This window comes from Emydura macquarii, unplaced genomic scaffold, assembly GCF_026122565.2.
Source record: "Emydura macquarii macquarii isolate MOO-44397 ecotype Brisbane River unplaced genomic scaffold, CSIRO-AGI_Emac_v2 contig_1253, whole genome shotgun sequence".
Lineage (NCBI taxonomy): Eukaryota > Metazoa > Chordata > Testudines > Chelidae > Emydura > Emydura macquarii.
Window position 1 is genome coordinate 329104 of NW_027131390.1, and position 21395 is coordinate 350498.

Below are 21395 nucleotides of genomic sequence, written 5' to 3' on the forward strand. Positions count from 1 at the left end.
GGATACCGCTTCTCAGAAGACTTATCTTTAGTTTCCATCACATTTTAACAAGAGAAAAAGCTTCTACTAGCTCTGTGATGGAAGCAGGAGTAGCAGTTCTGCTATCCCTATTTCCATCTCATCAGAAGAGTCTGAAGAGATCTTAAGGCACAAACCTCAGTGAACTTCCCAAGCACAGTCCCTGAAGTTGAGGTTGGAAGGCTCCCACCATCCCATTAAAATTCCATAAATAAAATGCCATCTATGCCAAGGATAATGCTGTTAGAGAACTCTCATGGATTAAACTATTTCTACACTTTGTGGATGTGGAGAGCAATGCACTTTTGCTCCAGTGACTTTGCTTCATGTGCCTTAAGTCTGCATGTACCCAGAAGCTTTATGCAGGAACAGAAGAGACTAAACACAAGATAAAAAAGGCTTAAAATCCACTTTAATAATGCATTCCTGTAACATTCCTCAGACAAACTCAAACTTGTTAGTGGGACGATTACAGCTCGTGTTCAAACAGTTTAAATGAAAATCTTGTAGTAATTCTACACAAAAGACAGGTAAGATTAAGGTTATACAAACAATAGTTTCAGGTAAGTCTTCAGCATAAGATACAGTATCTTTGTCCATAGATTGTACTTTACTACCAGTAAAAATAAACAGCGGTACAACACATATCAAAGATCCATTCAAACAAGAGCCTTCCAGCCATTCAGGCTGCACATGACAGTCAACTACTTTAAAGAAATAGATGGTCCAGAGAAAAAGTAAAAACTACAAGTTAAAAAACATAAAACCCTCCTGGTTTCAATACATGATGGGTCATTTGGAGCTATATAAATTTACAGAGCCACTGAGGGCTGCAAAAGATCCAGTGCTGCCTGAGTTCTTCAGAGACTGCCTTTTGCTCTCAAAGGAGCCGTACTGGACTAGAAGAATGCTAATACTCCGATTGTATCTAAGTTAGTCTCAGAACTGCAGCTGCATGTATGAAACATGGAACGGTAAAGGCATCAGGGTTCTAGTCAGGTCTTACTTTTACTGCACAGCTACTGAAGCCTCCCAGAATCCACTTTTCACATTGAAATTATAGGAATGCACCACATTAAATTTACTAAAACCTTTACCAGTCAGACTGCACTCCAGTTTTCCTAGAGTGGCTTTGCCAAAGCAGGCTCTAATTAAACTACCATGAAGAGTCACCCCCCAACTAGAACCCTACATGGCCTGCCAAGATTCCTTTCCTCTTTGGGGTGTGGGTAGGGGGTAGTTTAATCTTGTTAGTATCGACGACGTTTGTTAGGGCCAAAGTCCCCCCCAGGATTTCCTCTGTTGAAGCCAGGCGGGTTTCCTCCCATAGCTCCAAGTCCTTCCATTGCGCTGCCCTGGCCAAAGCGATCAGTGGGCGGTGGCGGAGTCTTGTACAGGGCGAGAGCGCAGAAGAGGCAGAAAGGAGAAAAGACTTAAGTTAGAAGCAATTCCAGTCCACCTGAGAATGATCAGGACTCTGCAGCCCCAAGTGACCTACCAACTCAAGTCATTAAGTAACCGGAAAGCAGTGAGTTCAGAATCTTCCCTACTCTATGAAAGCAGAGTAAACTCTTCATTCCAGATTTATTGAAGGGGGTCCCCAAACCAAGACTGGACTGACAGGGAAGTGATCTCAGATAACTAAGTGACAGGGACAAAAAGCCAGTTTCCCCACAGAATTCAGGGCCAAGCACATCGGAAAATAGCACACACCCTATAGACTAATGCCCCGCAGTGGACTATCTGAGTAATGCAGTCTGGGATCCTGAGAATTTCACAATTCCACGATGCTCCCCCAAACTGAACACCATTCAGAGACACCCAGCCCCAACCATCATTAAAACGGCGAATGGGGCTGAACAAAGGTTTGGAACCCTGACACATGCTGGCAGTGTTGCCGAGGATTTGTACACAACTATGGGTAGTAAAATGGCAGCCCCCTTGTACTCTCCCATGCAGAAGAGAAATGGTCTGGAACAGCCTTGATCTTGTCCTGCAGCCACGTTCTCACATGCCCTACTTGAGGGAAGGATTGGAACCACGGTCAGTGCCAGGAATGGGTGTGTGCAGGACCTTCTCCTTATCAGACAGCAGCTACCCTGGGCTCCTCCATTAACGCCCAGCACCAACATGGAGGCGGTATAATAGAGCTGGCTTAAAAAGCAGCCTATAAAAGCCTTCTGGCTCCTAGTAGCCCCTGCCCCCTCCCTGCCATCACCAGAGACACTATTGGTCTTCCTTTTCAAGAGTGTACCTGGACTCCCTTCCTTTCACTCTCTTGCCTATCCCTTTCACATTTTCCCCCATCCAATCCACCAATCTCCCTGGCCCTTTACCAACACAAACTTGGTCACCACTTGAAACACTGATCTCATCACAAGAGAGCTGAAGACGTTTCAGATAGTAATATATGCTCTAATTGCAATTAGAGCAACTGCTTGACCTTATTTTTGTAACCTTTGTCCTCCCCCTCCCATCCCCTGGCATGCCTCCCCCCATGGTCACTAGTCTATGCTTAGACTGTAAGCTTTCTGAAGCAGAAAGTGTCTTATTTGGTATGCAAAGAATACGTTACACACCAAATATTTACTCAGATAGGATGCTCATGCTGCAGATGTGATACTGTGCCTCAGGCAAAAGCAGAGCTCTGGAGAGCAGATGGGAGCAAAATATGGAGGGGAGGACATGGCCTGTTGGAAAGCTGTCATATTAAAGCCTTGTAGCCATCGCTACACAAAGACCAAATTCTTTACAAGTTTATTTCATTTCATCCCCTTACGAGTCATCATCACTCCACCCCATTACCTTCCTAAAACTAAATTATTCACATTAACTTTAGTAACACTAAAGAAATGCCAAACATTTGAAAGCTCAGAATTGTAAAGAAGACATGCAACCACCTTAACTTTGCCTCTACAGCAACCTAGCCTTCACCCCTTTGTTCCTTGCATCGTTTTCATAAGGGCTTTAAGAGGCCCACATACAATGGCTGTGGGTATTTATTAGGCAAAATTATTGCCTTGATACAACTTGCAGATGTAGTATCAAAAATATGTACCAACAAGCAGTTTTATATACTATTTCAAACATGCATGTTTGATAGTAAACAGGATGCTTTTTCATCACACTAATTCACATTCTTTTCACACAAGTACTGTAATTTCATAATCTGGCCTAGGCAACATGCAACTGTATACATTAGCTCCAATCTTATACTTGCCTAACTGGTGGTCCAGTGAATCTTAAGAGTAGAGGAAGGCTACTGTTAGTATGCTATTTGTCTAGTTAGAATTCAAAAAGTGATTATGAATTGGTTTCATGTGTGGACAAAGGCAAAAGTTGGTATAGCCACTGCCTGATTCACACTAAAGCATTCTAGTTTGTCGTCACTACTGAGGTAAAATGTGCGGATGGATGACTGTCTTACTCGCTTTTCCTGTGGCCTTGTTGCTGAAGCACAGTTCGGCTGCTGGTTTCTTTTAAGCAGAGCCTTAATTATGGATTTCTAATTGATGGAATTTTTAATCTTCTGATACTGATAAGACATTCAACACTGAGCTGTCATCTGACGTTTCCTTTGGGTTGTTGCAATTTTGAGCTGTTTAAAATGCTATGCACTAAAAAGCAAAGAGCAGGTACCTGAGGAGCTCCTAAACCTTATAGACATTTACGGAAAGGTGGGAAGGAGAAAAGTCAAAGAACTATATTGATATGATCCCCCAGTCTACTCCCACTTATAGGGAAGTGTGGGGGAGAGAATGAAAATCCCCCAGCACCAGAAAGACCACAGTGGAAAGGACAAAAGGAGATGCTGCCATAGGCAAGATTGACTGCTGTGGTGTGTGTGATTTCTCCCCCCATATCTCAGAAGACTCCCAACGAAAACCATTCATTAACCATGTTTTTTTCATCTTGAAGGTTCTTTGCAAGGAAAAGCTACCATTGGGGGCAGGGCAGCTGGCAGAATAAGGAGGCATAGGTCTCCAGTCATTCTGGGCCCTTTAATGCTCAGCCTTTCAGAAGAGCTCCACAACCCACATTGTTCTCAGCTTAGGAGGATTCTCCATTGTTCTCAGTGGGAACTGCTAAGTAGAAAGCTCTTGAAAATCTGGACCACAGTCTGCCGGAACCCAGATCTCCAAGGGCCTCAATTCAATGAGGTTTCCTAAATATACATCTCATTTTAAAAATTTATCACATACAAAAATTTTTACTGAGATCTTTTAAATACATTTTAGGATACCTTTTTTTGAGATACAATATGGCAGAAAAGTATTAAACTTTGACTGAGTCACCTCAGATTGGGCAACAAGTTCTGTGCTGGCCACACATCATATGACAACACTGACCTCTGAGGATTTGAAAGGGGACCAAAAAGCAGGCCTATGATGTAAAGCAAGTCGCAACCTTAACTACAGAGAAACTACTAACTGAGTCTCCATTGCTAGCCTGACACTAAGAGCTTACACTGTGCTCTTTAAAACCATGCAGAGAGAGTAGCTAGAAAAATAATGCTGCAAATACATTACCATTCCCATGGCTCCATCAGGCATCATAGGTCCAGGACCAGCTGCCGGAGGTGCACCTGCTGGGACACTGGTGCCACCAATAGCCCCTCTATTGTTCATGCCTATGGCACCTGAAAGAAAGATCTGAAAAATATTCTTGGCAGACAGATATGGGAATTGGGGGACATGTCTCACGAAGTTGGTTGCTGCCCACGAAAGCTTATGCCCACAGAAATTTGTTAGTCTTTAAGATGCTACAGGACTCTCCTTGTTTTTGCCAAAAAGCACAGACAGCCGAGGATCAAGATCCCATTTCAGCATCTATTAACCACCTAATACTTCTTTTTTCACTGAGTTCTGCCCAAGTAGCCTGAAACTGCAGACTGTATTTCCATATTTCTAGTCCATACTTATTACTAATACTATCAATACTAATCAGTTACTTATTACCCACCAGGCCTTTTTGTTTGCTGAGCTAAGGACCTCACTCTGCATGTTGTACCTATTCCTAAAATAGACAAGTCTCCTTGGGAAATCTTAATTCCATCGGGCTCTGCCTACACTTTCACCTGAAACATCTGCTTACTGAGCTAAGCCCTCTGCAGACATACGTTTCTATCTAAAGTAATTTCACCACTGTATTCCATTAAATACTCCTCACTGTGGGTGCTGTGAACTGCCAAGTGCTTTAAAGACTACTTTATATAGACGTAAGAGAACAGAGCCATCACTGGAAAGTTACTTATAGCAAGTTTCTACGTATACTAAATATGGAGTCAGCAAAATGAAACACTCCAAGAGCAGGTCCAGAGTCTGCAGAGAGGGAAACTGAACAAGCATAGAAAGAGAGCAGACAGATAACCACAGGCAGCTCTTACCTCCCATGCCCATCTGTCCCATGCGCATGTCCGGTGGCTCCCTCTGAAAGAGAGACTTAATTCACACCACATCGTTTAAGACCATCTCTAACATAACAAACTCAGAGAGCTTCAATAGACTATCACTGAAGACTGGATAGAAAAGTCACTCCCTAGGAAAAGTTGCAAAGGAAAATGAACCATCTACACAACTATTACTGCTGAATAAATGAGATCTCAATTTAAAGTTGTAATTCTGATGCCTAAGGAGCAAGATCTGAGCAGCAACAGTAACACTAGGTGAAATTCACTCTACTACCTCACCAAGGTCAGGAAACTGCATACTTTTAGAAAGGAATGCAGATATTTTTGCTCTTAGCATAGGTTAGTGTCTAGTGAGCCTCCCCAAGGAGCTTTTCTGCTTCAAAGCAATCAGTGCCATCTTACCCCAAGAGCAGCCCCATTTCTTCACAATAATCAGCAGAGCTGGTTTCATTTTCCTTCATTTGTATGCCCAGGATCACTATTTATTTTTTTGAATTGCAGTAGCACCTAGCAGCCCCAACTAGGGCTCCATTGCGCTGGGTACTATGCACACAGTTTAGGCCTGTATCCCCTCCTGGCAGTTTGTCTAAACATTGCTGACTTGAAGAACCATTGTAGGCATGATATGGTTGCCATTAAAAACCAGTATATTCCCAGAAAAAACTGCATTCAGGTGAAGTTAAGGCTGAGAGTACATACCAGTAATTTAGCGTAAATTACAATAGAGATGCTGTAATTATTCCAAAGCCAACTAATAAAAAACCCAAAAAACTGAAATTAAAGATTAAACAAAAAATGGAAACACACAATTAGGCACTCAATCTTAATTCTGCCTCTAGTGAGACCATACAATAACCATGAGCATGATTAATGTTAGTGTTTATGATCTTCAATGAGATCAAACTGATTTGTAAGTCCCATCCTTGTCCCCTCATTATGATGTTACTTGTATCTCCATATAGAGGTAGTCTTCTAAAGAAAATAGATGCCCAGTCACATTCTAATCAACAGAAACCGCTGCCCTGCATCTGGACAACTATCTTTTAGACAGAGGCCATATGTGAATCAAAGGTAGAAGAACTCATACCGCATCAGCAAAATTCCCTTTAAAGCCCTCTTGCTGGCGTCTCATCATCTCCTCCTGCTGCCGCCTCATCTCCTCCTCACGGCGCCTGCGTTCTTCCTCCTGCCTGCAAGGAAAGCATTCTAGAGATGCTCAGCACGACATAAGGAAATTCTGCATCACTAGGGTGAAGTGTTACATAGTAGGCATTTGTCAGTGGTAAAGAGGACACTGCTCTTCTGGACACAAGAAGATAAATAAGCCCCTCAATATGATACATTTCTGGAGCCCATGAAAACTACTATTATTTCCAACCCCTTTCAATCTTAGTGAACTTATCAGAAAAGAGCTCAGTCAGAGCATACGCTAGGCTTCTATACAAATGCTATCCATACATAATTGGGAAACAATAACCAGGTGGTTCTCAAGCTGTGCTCCATAAAGAACTGGTGTGATGATCTTCCTGGTGCCTCACAGAATGACCTTGAGAACCAAGCAGTAAGACCATGAAGGAGTTGTGAGGGGAGAGAGATTCTCAAGCGACCAGAAGAATGAAAAGATTGAGGCCAGGGCAGGGGTTTTCCTCACCTACAGTGCTAGAGCAATCAGGGTCACTGCGAAGACACCTGAAGTGCATCTGAAAGCCAAGCCGTAAGCAGACAAACCTGAGTCTATGAGTGAAAGAACAAGTACTAGTCAGTGTCATTCAAGGTCACTGGTATAGACTCTACATAATCCTCCACCCTAACCCTACTTTGTTTATGGAAGAAGACAACCCAGACAATGTTTAACTGATCTGGGTAATGGAAGACATGGCCTAGCCCCAGTTTAAGGGGGTGCATTTAATTCACAGCAGTATGGGTTTACCTGAGCTCCAGCTGTTTACGTTTCTGCACTTCCTGGTTATGCAGTTCCTCCATTCTCCTCAGTTCTTCCTGGCGTCTCATTAAGTCTGGAAAAGGTGACCGTAAAAGTCAATCAAAATCCGCATAGCAGCCAATTGCCATTGCCTCTGCCTGCTGCTAGTAGACTAGACCAACATTACCACCCCCCACTTCTGTGAATTCCTACCTGAACCTCAACTTACCAGTTGGTTTCTACACTGGGGGACGCATATGAGTAGTTTGTCTAGCCTGAGTTTATTGCGCATACCAGGGCTCCTTGCATTTCTCCACCTTCCCCCACCAAAAGGTCCCTGGGTGCTACCCTCCCATCCCCCTCTATTTTAGGGGCTCCATGTAACTCTGCACCACTCCCTCCTTCATGACTGGGGTTTTGTGTGAGCCCCCATTCCTTCCTACCCCCATACCATAGTCCCATATTCTCTCCCTGCATACCAGCAGTTGTGTGCTCCCCCATTTCCTCTCCTGCTATACCAATGACAGCTATTCTCCTTCCATGACAGCAGCTGTGTACACCCCATTTTCACTTCTCCCCAGGTCCTTTGTTTTCTCCAGGACAGGGGTACTGTGTGCCCATGGTCCCCAAATCTGCCCCTGGTGGGGATTCTGTGTGCCCTTAATTCCCCCTATGCTGGGCTGTCGGCCTCCATTCGCCTTCCCACTGATGAAGAGTCTGTGTGCCCCTGAACCCCGTAACAGGATCCCACTGTTTTCCCTCTACTGCTGGGATTTTGTATATGTCCCCATACCAGGGACTGTGTGCATGCTCCCATTCTCCCTCCCCCCCACCATTATTATTTGTCTGGGAGATAAGTGATTCAGGATGTCAACATGCTAAACTCTACAGGGAAGACAGGCAGAGATGAGAGACAAATATTTTGTTTACTGGAAGGTGTGAATGAGTGCCATTCAACCAATCAGACCTATGAACAATTGCAGAGGTGCTTGAAGTTGTGGCTGTGCTGAATATTTCACTTTCCCCCAAAATCAATAGAGCTCTCGCCATTGATACCGAGGACATTCCCTACGATTTTGGAATTGATCAGATACAGCATTCAAACGTTTCTACATTACAGACGTACAGAGACAATGAAATGCCATCAAGTTGAATGCATGGCCTCGTAAGCTTAGCCAATTAGGACTCTGTGGGATGGCAGCTATAGAAGACAGCAGAACAGCAACCTACTATACTGTACAGCAGATCCATTTAGCTTGCCTGATAGTCATTTTCTGTAAATCAGTCAGCCAGCCACCCCCACACGCCCATCTTCAGCTTACACTGATCTGGTTTCTGTGTTAGACACTCCTGGCTTTAAGAAGAAATCCTAGCAGAGGACTTGGGTCAATATTTTATTGGTCTTTGATTATCTTGGCTCTCACTCACCTTGCCTCATGAGCATAACTTGGTGCTCATGGCGAGCTGCTTCCATCTCCATTTCCAGCTTCTCTCGTGCTTCTTTGATGTTGCGGTCCACCTGTTCTTGTTGCTGCTTTTCCATTTCTATTAGAGCCTTCCAGCGCATGGCATACTCATACTCAAAAGAGCCAGGCTGAGCAAACCTAGGAGGCTGTTCACGCTCCCTGAGGGGAGAAAGGGAACATAAGGAAACTTGAGCAAAGCCAATGAGGAAAATAAAGATCTGTACAAATGAAATAAGAGATTTCAATTAACAGCCACAAAGGGGAGAGATCAGTAACTCTCAGAATATCTTATCTAAGGAGCTGCCATCTTGTCAGCCTGACAGAAACAGAATTCTCACTGCAATGAACAGGAAGCTGCTCTTTCTGCATCTTGCTATTTTCAAGCAGAAGATCCTATCTGAAGCACTGGCAGGTCATCTCCCCAGAGAAGACCTGCCCAATTAATTGAAGGAAGAAATTGAAGGAAATGGAGTCCCAATTATTCTCTGCCCTTCACCCACCCACCTCTCTACTGTAGGGGCAACTACTCACTAAAACCTCAGCTGCATAAAGAGAGGTGGTTCTTACTAACTTATGCAAGCCTCTAGAAAGGAAACATGTTTAGGAATGGGAGAAGAGAAAATGTACAAAGGCAATAAGAAGAGCCTTTTACTAGCTTGTAATCATACATCCGCCCAAAAATTAAGATACCAATCACTTAACTGGTCCACTACTTTCAGCCCTCTCCCTTCCCTCATGGGCACATACTTGTGAAACTGCTGGTTTTTGATGACCAGTTTCTCTGGCAGTCCCTCTTCATCATCATACTGGTCCATGGGCTCCACAGTGACAGGTCGAGGGAATCTGGAAAGAGAAGAGGCCACATGTTTTCAGCATTACCTAGACAATGGACTACACTGCAGGCCAGCTTCAGTCTGTGTTTTTAATCCTAGCTGGAGCAATAGTATACTGCTCTCTCTCTACCTATAAAGTTTCAGAGTAACAAGGCCTAAGAAAAGCATCTAAGACAATGACAGCCAGAATACAGGTAAAAGCAGTCTTCACATCCACATCATCCATTGGTACTATCTGGGTTTTGATTCTGACTTATCAGAAATTGCTTCCATAATCTCTTCTTTTAAGATAGCTACTTCCAAGTCCTGAATCAGCCAATGATAGTTACCAAACAAATGTGGGATATGAGTGAAATTTCCAAACAGTCTGGGCAGAGTCCAAAGACCCTCCAGTTGTAGCCCAGCTGTAGTACACCATGTGCACTGTTGGCCAATCCCAGACATGTACCAGAGAGGCAAGCACAGGAAAAAGAAAGTGAAGAGAACTGAGCTGCTTTCTGCAGTTGAAGGTGTGTGTGTACTGATCTCAGTGTATCCTAGAAGCTGAATAAGAGGTGCCATCTCCAAAGCTTCTGGAAAAAGGCAAGGTCTGGCAAATACAATGGTAGTAAGGGAATAGGAGCAGCAAATAAAATGTTAAGAGAGTAAGTGGATTATAAATCAAATGCAATATAACCTGTGACTTCACAACTGTGGTTACCAAATTAACTGACTTTTCTTAAAACCAAAAAAGGTCAAACAACAAAACAGTCAACTCAGCACTCCCCAACGTAATAACCCACCCTAAGCAAAAACATTTGAGCAATGGGCCTTGTACCATGCATAAAAGGTCAGACTCACTGGCTGTTGGACCCATGGAGCAAAGCCCCTGGAATTCTCAAGCACTGAGGCCAGTGTACTGTAGCCAGAACCCAAACAACTGAAACTGAACCAATGCCTGCTGACAGGATTGGGTGCAACATTCTATTGCAAAAGTACCCACTGCAAAATAAAAGCCTATTTCCATAACCACTTCTAGGGTGATCCAGACAGCACAGTTAACACACACAAGCTTTATTCACTTGCCAGTCATACTTTAATGGGGCAGGTGGGGGAGGAATAGCTCCTGCTTCTTCAGGACTACTTTAACTGCCCAAAGAAGGCTTGTCTATAAGGAACCGCAACGGCAGCAGCTCCCAGATTACCATACTCAACCCCTTCGCCAGCATCCAGGAAGCAAGGTGGTTTTGAACGTCAGTCTGTGCAGAGATTCACTCTAACATGATCCAGATGTGAGACAGGAAGTTTCCCATTACAGAACTTATGTTTAAGTACATACTGCCTTTTGCCCCATACCACACATAGCCCCACTCTAATGTTAAAGCATCAGTGGTTCACAAACCAGCACCTGCCTGCCCAAGCTATGCATTTTCCAGAACAACACTTCTCATCCTCCTCACTTACGTGGTTAGCAGGAAAGACCCCTCACTACATCTGTCCAGAGCTTTCCGAGCAGCAGGTTTCCCTGAAAACTCCACAATGCCTTTCCCAGAAGATCTTCCTCTGTCATCCACAATAACCACAGCCCTTTCCACCTGGCCGAACACAGAGAAGGCCTCCTCCAGGAGCTCATTTGACACAAACTGAGGCAAGTTTCTGACAGTCAGTGATGCGCTATGGCATGCGAAGCGCACTCTTAGCTGCTTCCCGCGGAGAGGCATGTTGTCTAGTTCCACCTTTGCAATCTCTGCTAGAGTGCGAGTTTCCTGAAGACAAGAAAGTTATCATTAAAACTCGCAATGCAGTATGGAAGCATGTTTCCTGCCACAGAAGCAGACGAGAGGGTCACTAGCCCGTCTTTCCCTGGACAAGCACTAAAGAGGGGAGAACAAGGAACTCTATACCGTGAAGGATGCCTTAGTAATGTTTGTAATACAATACACAAATTTCTGACTATTATCCAAGGTGCCAGTTAAAGTAGTTCAGGGAGCATGTATGACGTTTGAGGAGAGACAATAAAAAGAAAGCAGACAACATCAGCGACAAAACTTGAAAGGAATGTTGCAAGTATCACAGACAGTAACTAAGAGTTAATATTAACTAAGTACACATGTATGAATGGAGCTAGGATCACTGAGAGAACTGCTATTTTCCTAATTCTTCCCAGAAGTCCAGTCTGATGATTGACACAGGAACTGCTCAGTATACAAAAGTACAAGAAAGGCAGGAATCTTTCAAAATCTTAAGATCCATTATTTGAATAATGACTTAGGGGAAAATATGAAAACTTGTATTTTATACAGATTATCATCATAGAACTTTAAAAACTTCCAGCTTCTCACTAAGCTGTCCATTTTATGTTTCAAGGAAAGTGTCAAGATGGCTACTTCCTGCTTCTTGATGTTCATTATAATCAAAGCACTTGCATAACACTCAAAATACAGGTTGACACACAGAATCAGAGGACTGGAAAGGACCTGGAGAGGTCATCTACTCCAGGTCCCTACACTTAAGAATCAAGCATTATCTAGATCATCCCATACAGGTGTTTGTCTAACCTGCTCTTAAAAATCTCCAAAGACAGAGATTCCACAACTTCCCTAGGCAATTTATTCCAGTGCTTAGCCAACCCGACAGTTAGGAAATTTTTCCTAATGTCCAACCTACACCAACCTTGCTGTAATTTAAGCCCATTGCTTCTTGTCCTATCCTCAGAGATTAAGGAGAACAATTTTTCTCCCTCCTCATTGTAACAACCTTTTATGTTATGTTATTATCTTGTCCCCACTCAGTCTCCTCTTCTGCAGACTAAACAAACCCAATTTTTTCAATCTTTCCTCATAGGTCATGTGTTCAAGACCTTGAATCATTTTTGTTACTTTTCTCTGGATTTACTCTAATTTTCCCACATCTTTCCTGTAATGTGGCACCTAGAACTGGACACAATACTCCAGATGAGGACTAATCACCACGAGAGCAGAAAAATTACTTCTCATGTCTTGCTTACAACACTCCTGTTAATACATCCCAAAATGAGGTTTGCTTTTTTTTTTTTTGGCAACAGTGTTACACTGTTGACTCATATTTAGCTTGTGACCCACTATGACCCCCAGACCCCTTTCTGCAGTAAGTAATTTCCCATTTTGTATGAGTGCAACTGATTGTTGGTTCCTAAGTGGAATACTTTTCATTCGTCCTTATTGAATTTCTTTCAATTTACTTTAGACCATTTCTCCAGTTGTCCCTATCATTTTGAATTTTAATCCGATCCTCCAAAGCACTTGCAACCCCTCCCAGCTTGGTATTGCCTGCAAACTTTGTAAGTGTACTCTCTATGCCATTATCTAAGTCACTGATGAAGATACTGAACAGAACTAGACCCAGAACTGATCCCTGCAGACCCCACTTGATATGACTTTCCGACTTGACTGTGAAATCACTGTTAACTACTCTCTGGGAATGGTTTTTCAATCAGTTTTGCACACACCTTATAGTAGCTCCATCTAGGTTGTATTTCCCTAGTTTGTTTATGAGGTTATGCAAGGCAAAATCAAAAGGCTTACTAAAATCAAGATATACCATATCTACCGCTCCCCCCCTCCCCCATCCACAAGGCTTGTTTCTTTGACAAAGAAAGCTATCAGGTTGGTTGAACACAATTAATTCTTGACAAATCAATGCTGACTGACTAGAAGATAAGGTGATAAGTGTTTGGCAAATTGATTGCTTAATTATTTGCTCCATTATCTTTCGGTATCTATACTGAAGTTAAGCTGACTGGTCTGTAATTCCCTGGTTGTTTTTATTTCCCTTTTTATAGATTTTTAAAAATTTGCACTATATTTGCCCTTTTCTAGTCCTCTGGAATCACTCCGGTCTTCCATGACTTTTCAAAGATAATAGCTAGTGTCTCAGATATCTTCTCAGTCAGCAACTTGAGTATTCTAGGATGTGTTTCATCAGGCCCTGGTGACTTAAAGACAACTAACTTGTCTAAGTAATTTTTAATTTGTTCTTTCCCTATTTTAGCATCTGATCCTGCCTCATTTTCACTGGCACAAAAAAGTCATTTAGAACTTCTGCCATTTCCATATTTTCTATTATTGTTTTTCTCCGCTCATTGAGTAACAGGCCTACATGTCCTTGGTCTTCCTCTTGCTTCTAATGTATTTATAGAATGTTTTCTTGTTACCCTTTATGTCTCTAGCTACATGAACTGCAGTCACCCCAGTTTTACATCTTCCTTTCCTAAATGGAATGCCAAGACACTAGTTTGGAGAAGAGGTAAGACATTCTTCCCATGGCTGGAGCAGCTGTCTTGAAAGAAATTATGTATTCTTGTTTAATCCATTTAAAACTGCAAGGCAGCTAGCCTGCTGTGTAATACAAAATATTAGAAATCTAAAAAGCAACCACCAGACAGAAACAAGACAAAACAGAGATCGATATTTAACTAATAAGAGAACGGAGGGAAATAGAAACATACCAAAGCAAAATAAGGGGGTCCTGGATAAAAATGGAATATAAGCTCATTTGACTGTATTTATTATAGGCATTTCTATGGCACTTATCACCTTAGTGAGTGAGCATCTCAAACAATGTTTTTTATCCTCCCAACACAGGTGTGAGATAAACTATTATTTCCATTCTAGAGACAGGAAACTGAGGCACAGAGAAAAAAGCAATCTGCTTGAGATCAGCCAGTAAATATTGCAGAGACAGGAAAGGACCCCAGATTTTGAGTCTCAGTCCAATGATTTAACCATACATCTACCCTTCCTGCCCTCAAACATCTAGTGAGAATCATTTTCAATTGCAAACCTGCTTGGAGGGGGGAGGCGAGGCAAAGCGGGGGGAATGGGAGGGAGGCAGCCTCAGCTGCTATTTCAGTTAGCACCAAGTAATTTTGCTCTAAGCTACTTCCCTTCTACCCACACTTCAATTTGATCAACTAGAGACCCATCAAGCTCAAGAATGTCCATTACAAGCAGTAATTACAGATGCTGGTCTTTGTACACAGAAACTCCTACCTCACATCCAACAAGATAGAGGATGAAGTCAATGTCTTCCACCTAAAGATACAGGTGAAACTGGCAGAAAGCAAGGTAACAGCAAACTTGTACCTCCTTTCTCTACATCCACGAGACCTTAAAGGTACTTGCATATTCTGAATAACTAGCATTGCACTGAAGCTGATTGGCACCCATAATCTCCCTCAGAACAGGCTCCCATCCACACTAGCTGCTCAAGTTGGTTCCAATGTATCCCATACTCCAGGTCACCAGAATTAATTTTAAACATCTGTGTGAAGAAACCAGCTTGATTGGCAAGCTATGTGGACATGGTTACTATTTCCAATGAGCACTGCTCTCCTAAAGTCAGAGCCTTAACACAGGACATCCCAAAGGTAGCGATAATGACTCACCAGCCTGATAAAGCCAAAGCCTTTGTCTTTGTGTATGAAGACTTCACCTGCCTTCCCATACTTCTCAAACAATTTTCTCATCTCCTCCTCAGTAATATCCGGAGGCAGGTTCCCCACAAATAGGCGGCTCCTCTGGGTGAACGTCTTTTCACCAGGTTTCCGGAAATTCTTCAGGTCAATCGTGAGGCCTTCATCTGAGGGGAATAAGGTACACAGTCGCTCTACAATTGGGGGGATAAATTCCACTATGTTACATCACAGCAAGCATAAATACATAACACAAAATCTAACTCCACCCACTCACTCAAGTCTCAAAATCTCCAACCAGGAGACAGTATTTCAGCATAGGCCAACATTCTGATGAAAGTCAGTTTGCAGAAACGGCACTGCTTTGTAACAAGGCTCCAGCTACCATGTGAGGCAGAGCCCAAAGCAGAAAGTAGGGACATTGGAGCTTGGAAGGATACTGCAGCCTTCCCTACTTGACTTCTGCGCCAAAAGATGCTTAGGCCACAGTAAGAGCCGCTATGTTGGGCAGAGACTACAAAACCAGAGCTTAGCTATCTACAGGAAAGCTGCAATGTTATGGGCTGCTAGAGGTTGATCATCCTGGAATGAATTCAGAACTCAACATTGCTTCAGAAAAACAAACATTCAAAAGAGACTTACATTAATAGGTCTTGCTTACTACAACAGAAGTACAAGGGGGAAAAGCAGATAACATTTCAACCATCTACCACCTGGGAATGCACTAGATAGATTCTGGAACCCAGACCCTATTTCCAAGCTGGAAAGAAAGCAGCTGGAAGCTATAAAAGCAGCAATATGAATGGGACCTCAGAAAAGTCAGCAAAGTTAGTTGCAAAGTCTGCATTCAAGTAACACTCAGTGGCTAAGATAGAACAAAAAAGCCAGCAAATTAATGATAAAATCATAAAATATAGTAGGGTAGGGAGTAAGAAAGTACACCAATACAGGTCCTAAAATGATGGGAAACGCTCTGGTTTATAGTCTCAGGCAGTAATAACAAAGGTGGTATTCAGAGATCAGCTGTAAAACACATGAATACACTAATGAGGGTTTAGGAACTTGATCTCCCATTGTCACTCTATTTAGCTTTTAATGGGTCAAACAAGAGGATCCTGGGATATGAGCCAGTCATTTGAAGCGGCCTGCACTTAGAATGCAAGGGTAAAATTATCCCATTTTGGTAGGGAGAAGGCTGACCAACCACTTTATCACACACAAATTGAACAGCTCTATTATAATACTTGGCACTTATGTAGGAGATTTCACTTTCAAAGCACAAAATAACTATCACATTAACTGATTCATCAATATAACCAGACATCCTCCCCAGTCATCCATAAATGGCAGCTTCAGATGCTAACACTCCATGCTTCTGAACCATTAACAAGTTAGATCTGTTAAGGCCCCAAAGGTTTCATTAAACCCCACTTCTCCAGCTCAAGATCACCATCACCAAAACCCAACAATCCCACAGAACTGTAGTCCATACTGAACAAGGGTAAACTTCAATGGATTGGATTTAATGGCACAGCAACACTGACTGGTGCTACTGACCCTGTGATGCTGGAGTCTCAAACAGCCAAGTGAGGACACCACCCCACTCGGTGCTTTAGATTTGGTGTGATTGGGGAACCCTACAACCACCTTCCTCCTACAACTGCATCTATGCTGAGAGCAACTCTATCCCACCAGTATGTAGGAAGGATTGTGCCAGGTGCTCCTCTGATATAGCTTTGGGAACAAGGGTGAGAAGAAGAGAAAAGGAGGAAAGAGTGCCAGTCACAGGCAAGCCACCTCTTTATCGTAAAATCCACAGTGGTGACACTAAAGGATTAGACAGATTTGCAGTCCCCAGGCACGTAGATTTACAAGAAGATCCTATAAGCAGCACAGAAGGAATCTTTGAATGTGCACATTAACAGCCTGATTCAGAAGCCCACAGCACCCAAAAAACTCAGTGAAGCCTTTGGGAACTGCCAGCATTCCACACATTTGAAAGTCAGGCCATAAGAGCAGAACTAAACGGACTGAAAGAGCAATCCTGAATGCAATCTCCTGTTTCCTACAGATTTAGTAAAAAGCTCTGCAATCAGACCAAAAAGAATGAATGCAAGTGGGTTTATTCACGGGGCAAGGATTTGGCAATAAAAAAAGTCATAAGAACTTAAAAACGGCCATAGTGGGTTAGACCAATGGTCCAGCTAGCCTAGTATCCTGTCTTCTGAGAATGGCCAATGCCAGGTGTTTCAGAGGGAATAAACAGAACAGGTCATCATCAAGTGATCCATCCCATCACCAATTCCCAGCTACTGGCAAACAGCAATCCTTGCCCATGTGGCTAATAGCCATTGATGAACCTATCCTCAATGAACTTATCTAATTCTTTTTTGAACCCAGTTATAGTCTTGGCCTTCATAACATCCTCTGGCAAGTCCAGAGGATTAGCATCTGAAGAGGATCCAAACTAATCCTTCTCATGGGATTTCAGAGCATTTCAGATAGGAAAAGAACCCATGACAGTTTAAAGTGAAACTTAAATCAAAATGTATTCTGATGGCACTATAGCAGCCCAGAGGGCTACAACAACCAAGACTGACTCATGTAATCTACTCACTCTGGCTGTTGGCCTGCTGTCCATTAGCAGGAATAGGTGGTTGTTGATGCTGTTGCTGATGCTGTTTTCTTGGAGCATGGTTCTGCTTCTCCATGTTAAAGCCTTTGTTGCCTTGCATTTTTCCAACCTGAAATACATCATCAGTTACATATCCTCAAAGTACAAACTAGCAACCTCCAATATACACAGACCCGAGCACAACCACAGACCTAATTATCAGAACAGAAGCACTGCCAATCTCTGCATCCCCACACATCTGGGGGAAAAAGATAATGAGGGAAAGTGCAATTTGAACATAGTACATCTGATTTAAATTAATCTGTGTAGCAATATTTCAAACTATAGTGCACTTTCTGACCTACTAGCCAAATAAATACCAAGAAACCAGGAAGAAATCCTCCTTAAAGGGAAAAATCAACTTAAAATTTAATCGGGTTTTAAGGGCTTGCATCGAGTCCTAATGTAAACCTTTGTATTTCTGTTTTCCTATTTTTTAAAATTATTTCTCTCACATTCTCCTGTGTATGTGGTTCTTTCACATAGCAAAGTGCAACATCAAGTATATGCAAAGCACTCAAATGCACAAACGGAAAAAAACCTCTCTCTAAACACTGAATTCTAATAAGATGTATTCCTTTGAACAATAGCAGTAAAAATTCAGGCAAGGGTGATATTATGTTAATCATACCTCTTTAATGGTTGTTATTGTGACTGGTTAATATAACTTATATACGACCACCAGACTAACACACACAGAGAAATGTTTCCCCAGATGACAGTTTGCTATAAGCATCTATGCAATCAGTACTGGTGTTTTAATATTTAAGAAGCTGCACCATAGTATTTGTTCAACTACAGTTATCTTAGGTATCCACATTTCTTTACCACCAGTTACTTTCATACGGACTTTGCTCAGTTCATAACTGTTGGAAAGGGCTATATTCCAAGTTGTTCAAAGTGGCTGTAAGGTAACCAAACAAGATATTTCTAATCATTACACAGACTGTTCAAACTATGCTCTGCCTCAGTCAAGACAGATCATTTTATTCATGAAGCACCATGCATACTGTACCTAGGAGCTGCAGACAAGGCAGAATAAAGTGCAACTTCAACGATCTGTTTTATGGACTGTAAATGCGGAGGGGAGTCAATGGAGGCAGGAACATGCGGGACAGAGGACCATGCAAAGCGGTAAGTGTATATGCAGTTACCTAACGAAGGATGACGAGAGGAGTACGGACTACAAAGGCGCATACGGGGAGCCAGCATTCAGATTGTGAAGCGACCAAGACAGACCAGCCCAGCCCAGCCCAACTCAAGCACGTTTCACTCACAGTTAACGGAGAAGATGCGCAAAGGGAACCGGGGGAAGCTCTTGGTAGATCAGGAGCATTACAACAGCAGGGAGTCAAGGCGGCTTGCAGTGCAACAACGGGCAGAAGGGGCAAGTCTGCCTGAAAGGCAGCGCGGCTGGCAGCGAGGAGCGGCAGGCCAGCAAAGGAGGGAGCGGCTCGCTCGGGAGCAAAGGGAGGAGCCGCGGGGGCACACGAGGAAGTGGCGCCAGCGCATCTAAAGTGTGACCTGAAATGAAGTTGGCGCGGTGCCGCTTCCGCGTGCAGCCAAGGCCTCCCGCGCGGGCGGCGGCTCGGCCCCGGAAACGCTGGGCTGGGCCCGCTCAGAGCCGCTGCAGGAAACGCCTCAGCCGGGCACCGACCGAGGCCGCGCCGCGCGGGCCAGCAGGCCAGAGGCCGCCAGCAGCCGAACCCACCAGCGCCCGCTGCGCCCCGGCCCGGCTCCGCCCGGAACCTCGGCCCCCCGCACCGGCAAGGAGCGGCCCGAGGGTGCCGCTCGCGGGACGCCGCCGCCCCCGGCCTCACCTGCGCCCGGGCCCTCACCCCACAACGGTCACGGATCGCGGCCTCGTCACCTTCCAGCAGCCTAGCCTCGGAAAAAAAGAGCGCGCGCGGCCGGAAATCAGACAGCCTACCCGGCTAGCCAAGGCCCGCCCCTGATGTTGTGCCATTGGCCAACCTAGTCTTCATACCCTGCGTTCAGTGGCTCACAGCAGTGCCAATCACAACCGGACTGGAGCAGGGCGGGATCAAGAACGAGATCTCGCCTCCATTCCGAGTTTATTGGCTGAGGGGTACTCGCAGCCCGCGAAAGTAGCTGTCAATCATCCCTCGAGCACTAAGCTTAGGTGAGAGAGGAGCTAGGGACAAAGGAACCAACAGGCCAACCCCTGACCGTGCGCAGGCGCATTGAGATCGGCATCTGCGCACGCGTGGAGTAGAGCGCGGCTCAGCACGCGCACGCAGCTTAAAGAGACAGTGGTGCAGCGCAACTTGCGTTGCGGGCTGCAGGCGCTGCTGTCCGTGCGCCACTGGCGTAGGGTTACCGTGCCGCGGCCCGCTCGGGGCGAGTCCGACCCCGGGCCCTGCGTGCTCCGGCGGCGCTGGCTGGGGCTGGGGCGGGAGGTGAAGCCGACGCCGCGCGGAGCGCCCGGGCCGCGGGCCGCTTCCTGTCGCACCGCCCGCGGGAGCGCTCGGGCCGCGCCGTGTCCGTCCCTGTCCGTGTCCGTGTCCGTGTGCGCTACCAGCTGGAGCCGCGGCAGCCCGGGGTGGCCCCGAGAGCGTTTGGGTTTGGGGGAGCCGGTCCCGCCCCGCCCACGCACGCACCTTAAAGGGAGCGTCCTACCGCCGCCGGGGCTGCGCGGACAGGCGGGTCCCGAGTCCGCCTCCCCTGAGACGGGAGCATCTCTGCCTCGAGCGCTGTACTCCAGCGGGAGCCCGGCCCCGCTCCGCTCCCGGGCTCTGGTTCCACCGGCGGCAGGGCCTACCCCGCCCCGGTAAGGCTGGCAGTGCAGGGAGCTCCATTTCCCGGCAGCGCCGCGCCGCGTTAAATACCTAGTTGAGGGTAGGCAGCAGGGCCTCGGGGAGACGCGATGCAGAAGCTGCAAGGCCAAACGGGGCCATCTGCCTACCCTGAATAACAGGCCAGAGAGTGTCACAAGTGTTTCCGCTTGAGCAGTTCTCCAGAAAAACACTCAGCCTCGGCTTAAAGACTTGGGGGGGGGGGGGGGGCGGATTTTAATGCCTCCCTTGGCCAATTATTCTAATGGATAATTACCCTCCGTTCAACATTTGCATCTTATTTCCAGTTTGAACTTTACTGAGTTCAGTTCCAGTTATTAGATCCTGGTCTGTCTTTGTCTGCTAGATTCCCTCTAATATTTTCTCCTGTGTTGGTAATTATAGATCACAATCAAGTAGCTTCTTTGAGAAACTAAATAGATTGATCTTAAATCTCTCACTCCTTCCACTCCTCATGTTGCTGTTGTGGCTCTTTTCTGAACCCTCATCAATTTTCAGCATTCTTTCTAAAGGGTGGACACAGTATTCCAGTAATGATCTCTCCAGTGTGGTCTGCAGGGGTACTATAACCTCCTTACTCCTGCTGTATATCCCTGTATATCCAGGGTACAGTCTCCCATCCTGTAAGTGTGTGACCTACATTCTTTGTTCCTAGATGTAAGACCATGTGTTTGAAAGTATTGCTAGACAGTTGCATGCTTTATAGCTTCTGTAGGCCAAGTATGTTGCACACATCAGGAGCTCTTAGCATCTCTTCGTTCTCTCCCCCCTCCCTGCCACCCTAAGATCTGTGGGTCCCATCCTCCTATTCTCCCGTTTCAGGATC

At 44.8% G+C, this 21395-nt stretch overlaps 1 protein-coding gene across 5 annotated transcripts; it reads right to left on the reverse strand.

Annotated features, from left to right (window-relative positions):
* Nucleotides 1-410: 410 nt before the first annotated feature.
* NONO (non-POU domain containing octamer binding) lies at nucleotides 411-19679 on the reverse strand. 5 transcript variants are annotated; one of them, XM_067547941.1, is made up of 11 exons: nucleotides 19574-19679; nucleotides 17697-17823; nucleotides 15053-15246; nucleotides 11092-11393; nucleotides 9563-9658; nucleotides 8778-8974; nucleotides 7359-7443; nucleotides 6516-6618; nucleotides 5405-5447; nucleotides 4548-4657; nucleotides 411-1406 (listed from the first exon to the last, which is right to left on the reverse strand). In XM_067547941.1, exons 2-11 carry the CDS (start codon nucleotides 17812-17814, stop codon nucleotides 1269-1271), a joined length of 1386 nt encoding a protein of 461 aa, XP_067404042.1. In that variant the 5' UTR covers nucleotides 17815-17823; nucleotides 19574-19679; the 3' UTR covers nucleotides 411-1268. The 5 variants fall into 5 exon arrangements, with proteins under 5 accessions (XP_067404042.1, XP_067404041.1, XP_067404039.1 ...); XM_067547940.1 differs by having other exon boundaries at nucleotides 9518-9658; XM_067547938.1 differs by having other exon boundaries at nucleotides 9518-9658; nucleotides 15053-15273.
* Between the last annotated feature and the right edge of the window lie 1716 nt (nucleotides 19680-21395).

What these genes read in the sequence shown, in the direction of transcription:
- NONO (XM_067547938.1), bottom strand. Translation starts at nt 17,814, where the DNA reads ATGCAAGGCAACAAAGGCTTTAACATGGAGAAGCAGAACCATGCTCCA. An exon ending in GGGCTGAAAGTAGTGGACCA is followed by an intron (nt 8,975 to 9,517) that starts GTTAAGTGATTG and finishes TTCTCCCCTCAG; the next exon opens with GGAGCGTGAACAGCCTCCTA. An exon ending in AGTTATGCTCATGAGGCAAG is followed by an intron (nt 7,444 to 8,777) that starts GTGAGTGAGAGC and finishes CACCTTTTCCAG; the next exon opens with ACTTAATGAGACGCCAGGAA.